Here is a 19,327-nt window from a genome sequence, read left to right as displayed (position 1 = left end):
CGTCCGCCCCCTCGTCGTCATGTTAATACCAATTAATTAACTGGGAATCTCAGAGAGCTTAAGCCATTAGAGGTTGTAGGAGGAGTGGGATGGCGGTGCGCCCTTAACCCGTGCCACTCGTCCTTACGCACGTGTTCCAGGAACGTACAATAATCGGCCGCGCCCTTCAGCGTACGGTGATCCCACTCAAAGGGTCGTTCCTCGACGTGGCCCGCGAGAGTAAATTGAAACTACCCGGTGTGTGCCGGCGTCGGTGGTGTCCTCCGAATCCGATTAACGTTCGCCGAAATTGTTACCCACGACGGGAAAATTCGGCGTCGCGACGCGGCTCCACGTGCCACGCCCAGCGCCTACGATCGCGTCGATATCTCGTTTTTCTACCCCCGTGTATCGTCTACGGATGTGTAACTGTACAGCCAACTATGCAGTGCTACTAGATAAGAAATAGCACGGGAACAGGCGATCCCTAGAAAGAATAATTTGTAGTACCATATGTTGGAGTAACTTTAACTCAAGGGTGGACTTTCTCCCAATCTGATAATTTTCGATTTGCAACTATTTTGCAATAATTTTCCCCTGAAATACGCGTAAATCAACTTAATTTAATAATTTACAGAGCTGTAAAATCGAGAATGATCATTTTATGACTCGAGACAAAGCTATCCTGATTGAATCGAAGTTACTCCAACTTTGCAAACTGTTCGAGAACATCAGTGGAGACCCACCTTAACATGTGAAGCACGTCCTCTATTCGACACGGCTTCCCCTACACTGTTGGCTCGTAAAACACAGACCCTCCACTATTCAACCATTGACAACCGACATTGGTCGTCCCGTCGACGAAGATGTAACCGTTTGCTGCGATGGTATTCCGGCGGTTGTAATGAAATTAATTGAATACCTTCGCCGCAAAGTGGTGATAATGTATAAATGGGGGATTGTAACGTTAGGCGAGAGTGGAGCTCGGAAAACGCGTTCGCGTGGGCGCAACTCGGGGGTAGGTATTATTTTATAGCCGAGTGTGCGTTTCCGTCGAATCGCCTGGCCCACGGTGGAACTTTACCGTCGACGCATCTGGACGCAGCGCGCCGGAGCTTTTAATGCCTCGTGGCCCGGTGCACCGGTTGGAGAAACAGAATTCGTTCGCGGCTGCGTGCTAATTGGTTTAGGGCTTTGACGGTTGTTCGGCGCTCGGGGGTGAATGGATTTGTTGTTAACGGTTGGGTCGAGCGGAGGCTGGGGAACAGAAGTCAGGCGATTAGTTTGTTGATGGAATAGAGTTATTTGGTTTTTAGTGTACTGGCTGTTACGGGATTTTTTGTATATGTTACAGTTGTGTTTGTATGCGATGATAAGGGAAGAGAGGTTAACAGTGCAAGCTTACTGTCAACTATTGTGAGAAGAAAATTTTCTAAGGATAAAGAGAAATTTCTTGGATCGAGGCACAAATAGTTTTTCCGCTTTCCTTTCCTTATAAATTTGGTAACTGTTATAGAGAACCGATGTTTTTATTATTTAGTTCTTTAGTAATATTTCCAATCTCATATAAGGAAAAATTTAGAATTTCCATAGTACTGAATTTTGATTTTTGCTAATCCTCTATACTGCTTTACTTAGGATAGTAGTTGATATAAGGTACTCTAATATTGTTATTATAGAGTACCTAAAAAAGAAGTGAACAATTCCAAGAAATTCATCGAAGTTATAACAAGCAAATCGCATGTGATTAGCAATTCAATAATTTTACATAACAGTCAACAACAGTCTGAGAAAGTCAATTAGAAATCGTGAAATGTAAAATACAGTCCTATCTGTTCTTCATGTTAACATGGTTCTTCAAGAAATTCGTGCGTTTCGCAACGTACGCAATTCTATCAACAAACGTCCAAAACGCACGGCTACCAATTCGATCATTTGTCACATATCAGAACCCCTGAAATGGGTTCGATCGAATCGATGGCGTTGACGATCAATTAATATCAATAAAAAGTTCGCAATACTCGATTACGGGGGGACAGATGGAATTGATATTGATTGATCCGGCGACCACGCGGTCAGAGTAAATGGAAGACGTTCACCGAGGGAAGAATGAGACTCCCGGTTAAAAGGGAAAAGGGGAAGACCCAGAAAATCGCGTCGTGGAAGGGAATAAGAAAATCGATGCTTGATGGAAACCTAAGAGGACATTGTGGCCCGGCGAAATCCGGGGATTGGACAGCTCGTGGATGCATTCAATTCTTTATTCTTCGGTCCTCGATCCTATTTCGGTTTAATAAAAAAAAAAAAAAAAATGGCGGACCGTAATCGCCCCTGCTCTTTAACCCTCGCGAGACGAGAGATGCCAGAAAAGGGACATCAATAACCCTTGATCCTCGAATTCTAAAAAGACATTAAATTGAAAGACGAAAATTCTTTGAATAATTAATACTCTGTACACGTTTATGTACACAGTTTATACAGAAAGTATTTTAATTGTTTAAAAAAAAATTCATAACACGGTGCAACGTAACAATCTCAGATTCACCAACGAAAAATACTAACCATTCTATACAAGCAACCCACGAATACATTTCCTGCGCCAACAATTTACAGGATTGATTAACAGAAGTAACCGTTCAAGAATTAACCGCGCTTCGCTTAATCCTCCGGTATCGAAACGTTTCGTGGCTCGCGAATTAATCATCAATTTTATATTATCATTTCGGCCTGGTAACTCTAATGCTCGCTAATACCTATAAACTCGGCCATACCGTGGCCACGTTCGCCGTGCATAGCGCATTAATAGCTACACAGCGGCCGGACATCGGTATTCAATAATCAATTTCATTGGATTATTACTGTTCCCGTTGGTATTAGTCCCACTATCGTGGCGCATCGCTAATAGCCACACGACGATCCTCATTTTTGTAATACCGATAATAACGCCCCTCCCCCCTCCCTCTACCCCTACGGTATTATATAACCCTCGTTATTATTACCGTGACTCTCCGATGTACCGGGTATCGTCGGGACGGTTATCAGTTTCCGATGAATCGTTCTAATTGAAGAGCAATCGGATTGATATCGGGGACGCGCTCTCGACATTCGTATATTCCTGTTCTTTTCTCCGGTCGTACCGAACGGACGATTATTAATCGTGGATCAGGCCATCGTGATTATTAATCGTGCCTAAGCCACGAACGAACGAGCGAGCGAACGATCGCGTCGTTCCTTGTTTGATGGACGCGGGAATTAATCTACGATCCACTCGTACGACCCGTCGATTCTCGGCCTAATGCCGCCAGATCAATTCGCCGTTCTGTCCCAGCCGATGATTCCAATCTCGTGTAAATTTTCGCGTGCCCACGTTACCGTTTCCCAGCCGCAATTGCGTGATCGCCGTTAGGGTTTAATAACGGGTTCATTCGCGCTATCCGTCTTACCCGATATCGACCGATACGCGTTCCCAGAAACGTTTGTCAATAGAATTCACACAGTGACACGTTTGTAAAATATTTATGTGTGGTTGATACTTTAGCTTTTCTGAAAAGTGTAGAAATTGTGGTAAATATCAAAAGTGTAATCGTAAAACAATATTTGCCGACAATAGTACCGACCAGCACAGATACGAATACTGTCCCGTCGTTTGGCGTGCTTTCGAAAAGAACAGACGGGAAGCTCACACAGAACGTGGAATATTCGAAAGAGAGTGGCAGCGCTCCATCCCCACGGTTCGCAGCTTCTAACCCCGATGCCGTTGCGTTCCGTTTTCCTTGCGAACTTTTAAACAGTCACGCGGTACCGCCCGAGGAACGATGAAATATTCAGTCGCACACGCCCGGCTTCCGGCGGACCTCGTTAAGAATAGAATCTTTATTTCCATAAAATGCATAAGGGTCGACCGTTCAACTTCACCGTGACGCGCCGCATTCTTCCCAGCGGCAAAAAGTTCGAGCACCAGAAAGAGAAAAAAAATAAAGAAAGAGAGCCCTGGACCCCTACTATTCGAAAACAAACTCCACTCCCCCCACCCGGGTGACGGTTCTTGACTTTTTAAAATCTTGAAAGTCGGCTCGAGGATTTAATTCCGGGGCCCCGCACAGGAAAATATATACAGAAGACATGGAATAGAGAATTTTTCGACGGAATATCAGAGGAGCAATTTGAAGAAAGGAAATGTACATTCGTAACCGATCCTCGATGACGTCGAGACGTTATTTCCGGAATGGAATCGACCGCCACGACAACCAACAGATTTAATATATTTTTTTGGTAATAATATTTGGACGAAGAATGTCTATGCCAGTTAAAATTTTACCGGTCATTTGATCAGGTTGTTGCATGCGGAATGATCGTTTTATTACCGACATCTGATACTAAATTGAACGTCATGCGAATTTTACGAGACAAATTAAGATTAAGCAGGCTATTTTAAGATTTTCATTGAAATACAAGTGTCAGATTTATGGCACATTCATGACATAATTGTCATATCGAATTTGAAGATGACTTTTCAATGTAGCAGTTTATAACAGAAACTTGCATGCATCTTGAAAAACGGGCTAGGATTATTTAAATAATATTAAAAAATTCTGCGTAAAATTAATCATCGCATTATAATATACAACTAGACAAACATCCTCTATTAACTAATCACGTATATATTTGTCGGCAATTTATAACCAAACAGAAAAAACAAAGTAAAATGTGTCTGACTACGCACGACCATTTCCACTGTGGCAGTCACCGTGCTAAAATTTTCAATCGAGTCTCCACACGATTTTTCCGAAATCATTCCGCACCAGTCGACGTCAGATCATCGAACCAGGGACGAATTAACCATCGCCAGACAAGACACCGACAAAACCTCTGTTTTTTTTCAATTGAAAACATCGAGATTCCAGCGAATCCCTTCAACGGGAATTTATCAGGTTCCCTGGTGAAAGGGAACTCCCCCCCCCCCTGTTTCCATTTCCCGAAACACGACGACCCATTCCCTCGTAGCCCTTTGTGTTCCCGTATCAGACCGCTCTCGTTCGTTCGATTCTCCGTTTTCCCTTTTCTCACCCGATACCCCGCGGATCGTCGCGACGCGTTCAATTCCGTACGCGGAATCTCGCATTGTTCGATCGAAACGCACGCTCGCGCCGCTCAATTATCCCGTTTAACGAACGTTCGGGAACGGTTCAACCACGCGGGAGGATCGATAGATCGATCCGCCGATTTACTCTTTGTCGACCGCCGCCTTGTCTCTTCGAGCATTGGGAAAGGGGGGGAGGAGCACCCTGTAAGACGCGCATTAATTAAGAGATCGACGGAAGAGACGCGCCGGCAATTAGGCGATCGCGATAGACGCGCGACGGAAACCGCCTCGTGGATCCTTAATTGAATAGGATTATGGGCGTCGGGTAACTAAACTCTGCACTCTCTACACCAGTGATGGGCAACCGAGCCCGCTCGGGCATGTTGCCCGCACCCCTGAAGCAACCTCTATTCGCTGAAACAACGCCAATCGAGAGAAAGTGTGAGAAGACAGCGTTCCCTCAGGGTTGATAATAATCCCATAAACGAAATGCACGCGTATGCCCATAGTTTCCAGTTACTTAAATCTCTTCCGCGATAACCCCGCCCGTATTGCTCACGTTACATAATTTTCCATTGAAATTCATATTGCAGATAGATTTTTAGATTCAGCTGAAAAAATTATGTTCCAGACAGACACCCATAAAATAAAAATCAATCGATTGAACTTCAAATTTGAACTATTCAGGTGTCTGATCATTACTGAATCTTCTACTGTCTATAGAATAATGGCCATGATAGAATTGAATCTTTCCTTTTAATATTAGAGAACTGTTCGACAGAGAGAACAAGACGTTAACGTGCGAATCTTTTATCAGTCCAAAAAAAAAAAATATGAAAGTGATAGTAACGTTAAAAATTGATATCCGTACTCAGTGACACTTATACAAAATTAAAGCTCTTAAGGAGACTGGACGACAGCTCGTCAAATATTAAAGTTTATCAGATTCAACGTGAAATTAAAATTCAACAGAAATTAAACCGCGTCTACAATTTTTCTACCTTCTACATTCACGAGTCACAATTAGGACTGTCAGAAGTGCTCTGATACCCTGGCTTTAATCCGCCAGCTCGAGATGGCTTTAATACTGAAAAATGCTTTCTAATTCACTAGCATTCATAGGTAATTGCATTTATTCCATGTCCTGCGGAGCTTATGAATACTTTGATCATTAAGATCGATTCGATCGTCTGAGGAAAAAAAACTGCTGCAGGCTACTGACACGAGGATATTTCGAAGATCATCTAAAATACTTCGACTAAGGAACGAAAAGAATTCACTCATGTTTTTCGATCATCATGGTCGCTGTACTATGATGTAGTGTCTAAAGATTTTTACAATCCCTGATCAAAAAATTAGGGCCACTCATAAGTTTAAAAAATTTTCGTGACAATCGTAGAATTAAAAGCCCAAAACGTAATTTAATAATAATTTTTATTAACTACTAAAGTACATACATACATATTAATAATTTAGATTATTGTATGTAATTCCTTACTATTTTTTACTTTTGCGAGTTTATTGTCAGGCTACTCTTCCGACATGAATCCCATTAAAAACGTCTGGAGTTTTACTTAAAACTCTTGTATACGAGAGAAGGAACCCAAATGATTAAAATATACATATGTATATAATAATATATATGTACGTATTTAAATAGTTAATAAAAATTACTATTAAAATACGTTCTGGTCCTTTATTTCCACGATTACCGCCAGAAATTTGTAAAATAATGAATGGCCTTAATTTATCAGCCAGTGAACTGTACTCCTTCTTTGCATCACCGTAAAAGTATATCCAAAGAAGATTAATTCCCATTGTAAAAGTATCCACAAAAATGTGAATTCGACTAAACATTTGACAGTTCAATCGTGAAGTGTCTACCAAACAAAATCGCCTATCCACAAATCTCGCATAAATTACCTTCTCAAAAAAAATTCCTCAAACACATATCCACGTACATTCCATTCACAGCTCGAAACTGGTAATCTCGTCAACCGATCATCCACAACGACGACGTCGGTCGTAGCAGATTATTCAATTAGAAGACACAAACGTCCGGTTAATATCACGTTAAATACTACTTAATTCGATATTTTCAAGCAGCCTTTCAACGGGTTTCGACTACCGGTTGCTGATTTAGCCGCGTGTCCACGTCGTCGCCCAGCTCGAACGGACCGGTTTCCCGCGGCTCGATCGCACGACAATCGAAGAAATAAACTTGAGGAGGGGTGAAAGAAGGGAGGGGGCGAGAGAGCGAGCATTGGCCGGCATTGGCGCGCGTTTAAATACCTCCGGGATAACCTTTCACCGCGACCCGAAGAAGGCTCCGCCGCGCCGGCCGGTCCGTCTGTGTATGTAGAAGAGGGCGATCATTAATTAATACCTTCCGGGACGGGGCGAGCCATGAATCAACGCCGTCTCAACGGCGTGGCAAAGCGCCGGTGCTTCACGTGGGCTATCTCGTTGCAGCATCGGCCCCCGATCGCCCCGGTGATAAACAATGCGTCGCGGGATGATTATCGATCACGGTTAAAGCTTCGGGACCAATTAACATGGCCGATCGTCGTAGCCGGGCAAGAAAGTCCGAGGGGACGGGCCCAACTGTTGAGCAATGCAACGTTTCGACAGGGATCCTGACATGATTTTCTTGAATTTGAAAGAAAATTTAATGGGTTATCAGTTTTAGTTTTTTGTATCGGTCGATGTCCATTCTTGGACATATGAGAAGTGATCGCTGATCGAAGGCAGTATTAGAAGTACTTGGACTGCGGATTTTATGCATTTATGGAATATTTAAGCGTCTAATATTTACTTCGGTAGAAAGTTTCAGAATGTTTACTCAGATTTTATTTTTATTTCGAGCCACAAAATTCTGTATTCGCATAAATATACACAGTCAAATTGTAAGAGTTTATGTAATGTAGATTGGCGGATGTTTATGCAAATTTACAAATTTGAGAAGTAAGTATCCCTTACTAATGATACGGAAATACTATTAAATTTTCTTAAAATTTTCATTTCGCTACGTTTTGCAAGTCAAGGGACGTTATGAATGCATAAACATCCACAGTCTATTTATTACATTTAATTTAAATATCTAAGTAAATATTTACCAATAATTTACATTAATAATCTAAAGCTTCAATTTCAGTAAACTAGAACTAAAATTTGCCTTCTCATCAACTCTCATTCGTCCTTCACTTTCCCAACTTAATTTGTTCTTCGTTCTCACAAATTGCTACAGTAATAAAAAATTAGTACAATGAAGAGAGAAATAGTTAACTTTGCAAATTCTTTAAAATAAAAATCACGAAGACTCAGCTTTTACCTACACATGACAGAATAACATAATTTCTTAGCAGAAAAATGTGTCAAGTTGCCACAAGAGACGGATGAGGGTTGAAGATGTCGTTACTGAAACAATCTTTTAGACTTCCCGTGTTCTCAGATAAAAATAAGTTCAATCACGAGATAAAACAGTTAATCCTCTGTCTCCGTTGTGTCAAGGAAAAATTACAATCTCTATTTTACCCAAGATTTCTCTCCTAAGAAATCTGCATATTCTTGTAAAAAGAAATGTTCCGTACGATCTCGTTTCTTTTTCGTCGCGACGGAGGAACTACGTTCAAGAACAGTCGCGCCGATCTAAGGGGGTAATTGAAACTCCGACGGGGCGAAGCCGGTCGCGGCGCACCGAATTACGCCCGACTGTTCTGCCCCGTAAATATCCCTGAAATATTCATCCCGTAGCAGTTTGCCACTTTCGTTGCTGCCGATAAGCGGCAACACCTGCGCCGTAAAACTAATGGCCATCGGTTACAATAAACATTCGTTTCAAAGCGGCGCTATCTCGAGCGCTCGAACGGAATCAACGGGGGGGGCTTTACAGGTGGCTCCTGCGAAAAGAACGTCCTTTGGGATGGGAACAACGAGCTCGAAGATTACTTAAAAATCGAGCCCATAAATCGACTGGGTGGAAATGCAATGGACACCGGATGCCTGGTTTGCAGAAACGAATTTGGTACCGTGGAAATCCGATTGGTCTCGAAACGCGACGAGACAGATGGATTTGATCGTGTTGATGTGCTTTGGACAGGTAAGACGAAAGGTGAGATGCATTTAAGTTGTAAGAACATGTTGTAATTTAATTTCGACATTAAAAACATCCAGAAACCACATAACCCGCTAGATCTATACAGCATCTCCAAGAAAATCCCCTAACGTCTTAATAAAAAGCAGCAGATGTAACGAGTAAAAGCCGCGAAACAAAGCCCAAGAGAGCAAAGACATCTTCCGGATTAGAGATCCTGTAAACACAAGAAAGTAATAGGAAACAGCAAGAGGGGTAAAAGTACAAGCGTAACGAAAATGAGAAAGGAAAACTCGAGAGAGGCGCAGCGAAACAAGCAAGAAACGCGCGCGGAAAAGGGACTCTACTCCAGAACGTAGAAGAGATAGAGAGAGAGAGAGAGAAAAAAAAAGCGCAGTGCAAACACCAGCCGGAGGACAAATGAGCGAAGAAAGAAAGGGTGCAGAGCCACACGAGTAGACTCGAAGAGACGAAAAGAGAAATAAGCAGGGTGCAAACCGTAGGATGCAATTGTAAGGTAAGAGAATGAAATTCCAGGAGATTGTGGTGCAACGGGGACACGTGACCGCGACGAGGCTAATGAAATGGATTTATGGCCTCCGCGAGAACTTTTCGAGGTTTCTAATCCCGACAGACGGCCGAGCAACGGACAAAGAAAACATGAAACGCGAGGGAACGATTTAATTAATCAATTCGAGAATGGGAACACACCAAAGTGGGTGAGAAGCGCGATTCCACTGGCGGGTCGAAACGGAATCGAGAGTCTGTTAATCGTCTGAAGAGAAAGGATCGCGAGAAAGGAAAACACGAAACGCTGCTGGATGATGATCGGTCGAGTGGAGGGAACACTTCTATATGATCCCACTTCGCGTGGCACGTTTGTCGAGGCTGGTCAACGTCCCCGTAATTCATTGTAAATTTATTTTATTCCATGGTGATGCGCGAGCGCGTGAAATCTCCATCTGTCGCGTGTCGCCTACGAACGACAAGATTTATCGATCTCGTAAACGACGATACGCAATCTCACCATGCTCGAAACGTCCCCCATGGACGACGTCTTCGTAGTTCCTCGCGATATCTACGGGCGAGAGGCGAACACGTCGGGGGTTTTACGGCAAATGCCTTTCCGTATTGTTTGTCGCGTTCCCTCGCACCCAGCCACAACTGTATTTCAAATCTTCAATTAAGCCCTTCGAAACGGAAATAGACGCCCCCCACCCCCCCCACCCCTTTCGTTTGGCGAGAGATTGTGCACGCAGTTGGGACACGGAGTTTGAGTCGGGGATTCGTCAAATGTTCGGGAAGCATCGATGTTTGAGGTAATTTCAGACGGTGAAGTTGGTTGCGCTGTTGTTTGTAATGGGACGGGGGGAATTAGGTAATTGTAACGGTAAGAGGATATTGGATGATTAGATCTGGATTGCATGAAGTGTAGTTGTATGTGCTAAATATATAGACAATAAGAAGTTTATTTGCGATTAAATCTTTAGAAAGCGTTGAAAATTATTAGGATTTCGATGAAAATTGCAAGACAAGAGGATGTAAAATTGGATCAACATTACAGATCAAAATGATGCGAACTCAGACACAAATTGCAAACCAACATGTGAATTCAGATAAAAATGATTTTAATTCAGATAAAAATTGCAGATCAAAATAATGTGAATTGAGATCAAAATTGCAAACCAAATGATGTGAATTCTGAAGTAACAGTCGAAGAAGTTTCGTACGACAGACGGAGTATAATCACCTGAGTTTTGTCACCACGAAACTCGTCTACCGACTCTAAATTGTCTCAGATATTTTATTCTATTTTAATATGGTTCAATTATTTTAATTAGGTCAAGCCTTACAGAGGGACGACTGTTGCGTACAAGCAGTACACTAATTAACATACCTAATGCAACTTTGTTTATCCTTGTGAAGGCGAACGAGTCTCCGGCGCTCGGACGAGTGAATTGCAACATAATTGCTCGGTTTAATAACATTAAAATGCGTTGCGTTCGCGAATGATTTCTTGCCCTCGAGTATACCACGAAGCGACTGAGAGAGCCGGCGTGTAATTCGTGTTTGCTATTCTTGAATAGTTACTCACGCCCTGAGCAAATTTTCCCTACGTTCCCCTCGACGGAGAACCGTGCAAAATTCTACATTCCTGACAGATTCGAGAATAGAGAATTCAGCTGAAAATTTAATTAAACCGTCTAAGCAAATAAAATTAGAGAAACTCGCGCGCGCCCTGTCGTTTCTTGTCGGAATTTTTTCCTGACTTAATATGGAAACTTCGTTCTTCCTGACAGCTTTCTAAGCGACACGGAATTCTGTTTTGCACCTGAATGCATAGCAACTTCAACGTAAATGCAATTTAACTCAATTTGCATCCTTACGGATTTTAACTCTTAACTGGTCAAGTGGAAATCTTATTATACGGATCTTATTACATAGATCTTATTACACAGAAATCTCATTATTTATTAAACAACTACTAGTTGGTTTGCATTCTCGGGTAAGAAAACATTGAAATAAACAAGCATCTCTTTGATCCTTGGAAGGTGGACGGTTCCGATGGCGTGTTTCCGTTTTGATCCCAGTGCATAATTACTTTTAAATGCATTTTTGAACAAATTTCTTTGGGATTTGGTTTTCTGTTCATTTAAAATAAATATAAATAATTACTAATTTATCGGGTGCTGTTGAGTAGGATGAAGTTCTTGAAAACTCGGGTCAAAATTACGCAGTCATAGTCGTTCGAGGGTAGTTATTGAATAAAAATAAAATATTCTAAAAATATTCAAAGGGTTCCTCAGATCCCACCTGACTGGTTAAGGATTAAGAACCGACTTTTATTAGTCTGATAAAAAAACTGTGACACAGACATCAGAAATGTTAACTAATTTAACATTAACCCTTTAAGTCCTGAATTATATTATCGTTACTTCTTATTCCAGCTACTCAAAAACTGTTAAAATATGGTTTTCTTATATCTTCTACAATTTTCTTCAAATAGCTAAATATGATGTCTCTGAGTGCTGGCACAATTTTTCCCATCTCAGAGGACTTCAAAGAAGCAGTCAGTAAATACTTATAAATTCCAAGCATATTGGTTAACGGCAGAATTTTATTTAACACAAGTGCTACTACAAAGTTCCATCAGGCCATAAAAGGTTAAACAACGTTCAATCGTTTCCCTAGACCCACACAAACTTTCCTTCAACATCAATTATACAGAAAATCGATCACAACTTTCGAGGTTCACCCGCGACTACCAAAACTACAAATCAGCATTCCACGCAAATTCCTTCGACGCGAAAAAATTTCCTTCAAATATTTGAAACGTGAATCGAGGGCCACTTCGATCCCTAACCCCCGCCCCCCCCCAATCGTTTGCCCGCGACCTTTGCAAGTCAAAATTTAATACCTCCTCGGTGGCCTCTCTTAAGCATGGATCAAACGTTGTCCCCCTCCAGCCGACCGCGGACGTCGATAAATTTTAAATAGTCCGAATCGTTCGTCGAAGAGAACCAGAGGACCACCCTAGTCCCGTTTCCAGGGCGTTCCTTTCAGCGAATTTGCACGGTGTATTTGCGCTCGTTCGTCGGAGCTGTTTGAGTTCCGCGTTTGCACACAGATAATTATAATCGAAGCCTGGACGATCCACGGCCACGGGCGGGCTTTAATTAATCACGATGAATAACGGACGAACAGGCGAGAGCCAATGGTCCTGGTGGAGGGGAGGGAACGCGGCGTGGCGGCTAGGCAAAACTTCGTTAACTTGCAAATTTCCTCGAGACCCTTCAAGGATAACTTCCTCCCTACCGCCTCCCGCCCCCTCTTTTTCGTACTTTGATTTCCCGCGCGATTTTGCATTTTCTTTAACACCCCGCTAATGAATGCGAGCACCACAGGCTCGACCGCAAAAATTCCAGACAGCGGTATGGAAATCATGGCCGACCGCATAATTGCGTGCCGATTACGGATTAATTTACGAACGGATGAAAAGAGTATAAGAGTAAGTAATCGGACGATATGTCGAAAAATTCAGATGACAACATTTCATTGCATTTGTGTTAGTGGGTGAGTGCGTTGTTTGGATCGACAACTGGCGAATAGATCGCGAAAGAGCAAATGGTCGATGGACCGCGAATTACACTCCAGGTTGTAAGTAGTAGGATACTTATCGGATATGCAGTAAATGATACAAGTCATTAGGAAATTGTTGAATGTTTGAAGGAAATATCGTTTTGGGGATATTAAAGCTCGATTGATAATTCTTATGCTACTATGAAGTAATGAGAGTGGCCTGAAATGTGCAGGATGGTTCGTAACTGGTGGTACAATCGAAAAGAAAGTGATTCTACGCGAAGAAATAAATCGAAAATGTAGAATAGAATTGTTTCATTTGCGACTTTGGTTTCGATAAAATCGACATTGAAAATTTGCTGGATGCCCGTGCAATTGAATAGGATTTCGCTAGCACGTCTGGTCATTGAATTCTGTTTCTACTTTATACCAGAAGGAATACACGCGTTTGAAATTAATTTTTGAACTTCTGACTGTAAAAGTACTAAGTTCCAATTACCATAAAATTCACAATTTCTGAGATATTTGACTTTGTTCGTCCTATTAATTTCATTATAAAACATGTTCGAAGTATTAACCATATGCATCATAACAAAATTCACAGGATGAACAACTTACTTTTACTACGTTTGCTTAATAGTAAACTGTTTCAGAATTACATATTACTTTACATGAAAGTGTCTCGATAATACCTTTAATTCACGACTGCTACGTTTAAATTAACGATCGTGATAAAGACAACGCGGCACCATGAGTTCCCGAGATTTGTCTGTGGATCGTCTAACAAATTGAGGAAGATCTCATCCACAGAGAGTGGTAATTGTGATTAATCGGAAGAAATCCACGGGGCACACGATTTTCCTGGAAATTCATTTCGAAGCTAACGATACACCCAAGAGCTGGTGTTAACGGGCGCCGGAGAACGGAGATCCATAATTTTCCGATCGTCCACCAGGACACGCCGCGCGTCTTCTTTTCCCCTTCGGGGCAGGTAACCGACGCGTGATTGCGGAACAAACCATGGACGATCGTGATTAATCGGGATAGATGTAACCGAGACCCACGTCGGTGATTGCAACGTTAACGGGCGCGTTGAACATTCGCAATATACCGATGAATTATTCGGCTCGACGTCCTTTTTAATTACGAAAGAACGGGTCAGCGAAGCTCGTCTGTCCGCGCGTCGAAATCACCCATCCGCCCCACACTGTGCTGGAAACCCGTTTTTCCTGGCCAAACTTGAATTTTTGCAGTTTCACATTTTGAACATTTTTTGTGTACATCAATTAACAACCCCTAAAAATCCAAAATATTAGCCATTTTAAATAATTACGTGTGCAGGGAATTCACTATGAAGACAAAATTCAAAAATTCAAAGTGCAACCAATTATTCTAAGAACTTATTATGTATGTATTAATAAGGCTTATTTTCATTGTTTAATTAGTTCCTAAGCATTATTTATAAGCAATATTTGTAACAATATAAACTCTGAGGTTTTTAAAAAAAATGTTTAGAAGTGTTAAACATGGGACTTGTTCCATATGAAAGCGTAGACAATTATGAAGAGCAATACGCAAATTTCAAGTGCAACCACCTGCAACTTTTAAAGTTATGCGAATTAATAATTAATCATTTAAATGATATAGAATTGGATTTCGAAACAAAAGTGAAAAATCGTTACCTATAAAAAATGAATGAATATCTATCATATAGGACACGTCTGTGACTGAAGGCTGAAACTTTTTAAGGGATTGCAAAAAGTCAGAACAACAAGCTCACTGCTCGGATTTCATGTCGATAACATTTTTTAAAACAAATAATAAACATTCTCCCTCAACTCATAATTTACGTACCACCTCCCCGCTAGATTGTTAAATCAGCCCACAGTGCAAGGATAGGATCCTGATTTCCTATTCCCGAACAAAATCGTCCCTATCGCGATTATCTACGCGGGGAATTTACGTTCCCTTCGAGAACGTTTTCCACCGATATCGAGTGACTCGCGATCCTGAAAATAAGAAGAGAACGAGAGACACACTCTCTCTCACGGGCGATCCGGAAGAAATCGGAGAGGATTTAGCCCGATAATCGTGATTAATCGCGACAGATTCGTGAGGGCGCGCGCAAAGAATATCCCGTTCCTGGAAACGCAACCGTGCGGTGGAGTTAACGATACCCGTTGATTTTTCTTTCCACCAACTATCCAGTGAGCTTCATAATTTTATAACTATTCGCGGATAATTTTTCTCTTATCCATGTACCTATCGCGTAACCAATTACTGGGGGGGGTTGCGTTCCGTTTGATTCACGATCGTTTCATGGCAGGCGGATAATCGAGCCCCCTGGATCACGATTCATTCAATGATCGAGAAGATCGTGCGTGCACATGGGTGTATGGGGACGGAGAATCTAGCCTGGCATTTGATCCGACCCGTTCGAGCGCGCGAATTTCGAAGTTCATGAACCTGGAGACGGTCGGTGCGCCTCCATTAGCCTCGTTAAGCGTTAACGCTTCGCGGGCAAACGATATCCCGTAATGGCTAATCGGACCGAGGGGCTAATGGAACGCCCGGGTAGAAAGCGGATTTCACTGTAGCCACGATTCTGTCGCTTGCATTAATATCTATTGTGATTACTTTCGCCGGGGCCGGCCGGGGATACCCGACCGATTCGGGATTAATTATGTCCAGCGCGGAAAGAGAATGGATCGAAAGGCGACCACGTCGACCAGCGGCGGAACTGTTCTACTTTGCTCGCAGATATCTACTAGGTGTACCGATAAGTAAAGGAGATTTATGCAAATTTGTATTCTCGGTGATTGTGTTTTGACAAGTGGGATCAGGGAAGATTGATTCTTTGATGAAGAAACATTATCGTTTCGGTTGATGGAATTTAAATTTACATTTTTGTGACGTTTTATGTGGTTCTACTTTGCTCGCTGATTTCTACTAGGTGTACCGATAAGTAGAGGAGATTTATGCACATTTTTATTGACAAGTGAGATCAGGGAAGATTGATTCTTTGATGAAGAAAAATTATCGTTTCGGTTGATGGAATTTAAATTTACATTTTTGTGATGTTTTATTTGGTAGAAATATCGTGAATTGTTGGGAACATTATAAGCTTTTGTTTGCAAGCAAATATTTCTGTATCGGATAAAAACAAGGATTACAAACTCCCAACCATCTTTCATCCACCCTTCGCGATCTACTCTAAAACCAGGAAAAGTTCGTAAGTTCCAATTCGCATTACAATGCAACCTGCGACCCAGATCGACGAACTTTTGATCGATAGCGTACCCAGACCGTGAGCAGCGACAAGTTTCGAAATTCTTTATCGCTCCCCATTCCCCTCAATACGTCCTTCGTTTCGACGTTCGCGGTGACTCGATGATTCTCGACTTCGAGAAACGGGGTTCGCCGAACGAACCCCTCTAGTGGGAGCATCACAAGTAGGCAAAAATAGAGCACGGGAGTGTGCACACTCGCGTCGCGAACGTGAAGAGGCGACCAACGGGTGTCTATCCGGGACGAGAGGCCAAAGGGCGTGAAAGAGAAGTCGTATGTTGCCTATGGGAGAGGATTAGACGACACGAAAAAAAAAAAAAAATGATCGCCAAAGTGGTGATAACGAGTGTTACAACGTTGGACTAATGAAACAGGCGGGGTACCGTTCGAGCACCTCTTCGGCTCGTTTCGTCGATCGAATAGATAAAGAGCATCGTGTACCGACCTTCTTCAGGTGACCCTCCTTGGTCCCTACGAAGACAACGGTGAAGTCGCCGGTCGAAGTCGCTGCCACCGCGGTCAGGTTCGTTTCGAACGTGATGACCGGTCTACCCTCCATCGGATCCTCGCCGCCAAGAGGCGTGTTCACGTCCAGACCGCAAAAGTCCTCGCCGATTGTTTGCAGTTTCTGTAAAAAGAAATATTTGATTATTAGTTATCGTTCCATTGTTGTACATATTTACTGAAAATAATGCGAGTATCGTTTATTCGTATATTTTACAATTAGAGGAAAACTAGTGTTATGCGAAAAATGACCATGATGTTTTAGCACTATCTTAATTCAAGAGCAATATGATATTATTATACAGGGTGAGACATTTAACGTGGCAATCTCACATTAGATACTCGCTACGGGATAAAATGTTTCAAAAGAAATTCATTTCTGTATTTAATTCAACTTCGCCCCCATCTAACAGAAAATTTCCCCATTAAACGACTCAACTCGACCAACCACAAATAATTACACCTCCGCAAAAACAGTGAAAAATTACAAAAATTCCGTGATCATAACCAAGCCTGTCGATCATTCCATTATTTTCCTCAGCACCATGGTACGGCAAGCTACACAGAATCACAAACGCAACGAATATAAATGATGATTGCTTATCCGAAAAATCCGGCCGATCTCCGTCACGTAGTAGATCCGACGTACAAAGAAGAACGTCACGGAGGTGGAAAAAGGAGGGTGTCGGTGGATTTCTCGCGTCGAGCATCTAAACACGATTGCAGGAGGGGGAGGGGGACGTTCGGCACAGGGCAATAAAGTATCGCATCTCGTCGCGGTACGCGATTAATCGCGGCCCAGGCAAGAATTAATTGCCGACGCTGCGATAATTTATCGTCGCCCGGGCCCTGCGCCGCGATATTTTACGACTGGAAGATATTTTTCGTGGTTCCGCGCGCGATAACCTACGACTCGTTTTCCCGTACACACACACACAAAAACCTAGCAAGGAAATCTCAGCGCTGGAAGAATCCCTTTCCGTTTTTTACGAGCATCCGGTACGAGGCGACGCGTTTTCCACGGGGTTTTCGCCGCGGATCGTTTCTAGCCGTTATCATTTCCCCGGTTAACCTTGCTCTCCGCCTCCTCTTCGATCGACGATAAAGTATGCATGAGCCCACGGCCGGGCTTTATCGCCGCGATGTCTTAATCCCTCGGAAAGCCACAATGCTTGTTCAATTATTCATCGTGCGTTGGCCCACTCCTCTTTGCCTACGGAAGCTTTTCTTAACGCCCGTTTATTGGATTCGAACGGGGTTTCGACGTATCGGTAACACATTTTATGATGCAGTGATTTTTATGCAGAAATATTTAGTTTTTCTATTTGGCACTCTTGTCTTTGTTATGATTTTACAAGGTGTAAATATACAGCAGGCCCCGCGGAAGATACGTGTAACAAAAAGATCGATAAAATTAAATATGATTTAACACATACCAATATATCGATATTTTTTGCTCTAATTTAATTTCTTGCCGGTATACGGCATACAAATCGTGCTCTATAACTTTTCTTTGATAATTAATAAGATTCTCTGTACAGCGACTATCAACTTAATATATCAGAGTAACAACGAAACCTTTGAAAATTGTAAATTCATTATCGATTCGTATTTAAAGATTAATATTCATTGGTTTCACTTTACAATAAATTTTTTTACAATCACAAAAAAAATTCAAGCTACAGAGTGTTAACAGCATAAACGAATAATTTGTTCGATCCAGTTCCTGCAAATTAATCTACAAAAAATCTACCTTTCTCAAAACCGTCAACACAGTCTACTCGTCGCCTATCGGTTCAAGCTTCAAATTAACGACCGCCAGTTTCGCGTTAGCGCGCTACGTGCCCCAGCGCCGCGCCGCGAATTAGCAGGCTAATGAAAATCAAACCCACCGGCAAGATTCGGTTGATTCGAGTGAAACTCTTCGCGCGGCTCGTTCCGCGAATACCGAGGAAACCAGGAGAGGATGCCAAGGTTTCCAGTACCTGCACACGCACGCCGAAAACGAGTCTCTCTCTCTCTCTCTCTCTCTCTCTCTCTCTCTCTCTCTCTCTGTCTGTCTCTCTATCTTTCGGTGTGTACAGACGGCAAGAGGCGGCCAATAGATCGAGGAGAGCGAACCGGAAACCGGGGTACTCCGCGGGCTGGCGGGAGGAGCACACCGAGAAGTCGGCTCTATTTACATTCCAGGGTTGCTTTCGCCACCCTGTATACACTGCGCCGAACAATTATTTGCATTCCTGGTGCTAATACCGCCGCCGACGTTAAGGGAGGGGCGTTACTGCGCGCTTTCTACCAAC

At 42.5% G+C, this 19,327-nt stretch overlaps 1 protein-coding gene across 1 annotated transcript in view; it reads right to left on the bottom strand.

Moving 5' to 3' along the window:
* Positions 1 to 18,141, bottom strand: part of LOC107185792 (plexin-A4) — a 95,330-nt gene extending 77,189 nt beyond the window's left edge. The window contains exons 1-2 of the mRNA XM_015573556.1: positions 18,100 to 18,141; positions 16,969 to 17,151 (exon numbers count right to left, since the gene is read on the bottom strand). Coding sequence (XP_015429042.1) covers positions 16,969 to 17,151; positions 18,100 to 18,141 — 225 coding nt within the window. The remainder of the gene's footprint in view (positions 1 to 16,968; positions 17,152 to 18,099) is intronic.
* Positions 18,142 to 19,327: the final 1,186 nt, after the last annotated feature.

The sequence above is a fragment of the Dufourea novaeangliae genome, unplaced genomic scaffold (assembly GCF_001272555.1).
Source record: "Dufourea novaeangliae isolate 0120121106 unplaced genomic scaffold, ASM127255v1 scaffold14, whole genome shotgun sequence".
NCBI classification, from domain to species: domain Eukaryota; kingdom Metazoa; phylum Arthropoda; class Insecta; order Hymenoptera; family Halictidae; genus Dufourea; species Dufourea novaeangliae.
This window is presented reverse-complemented; position numbering and strand designations above follow the sequence as displayed.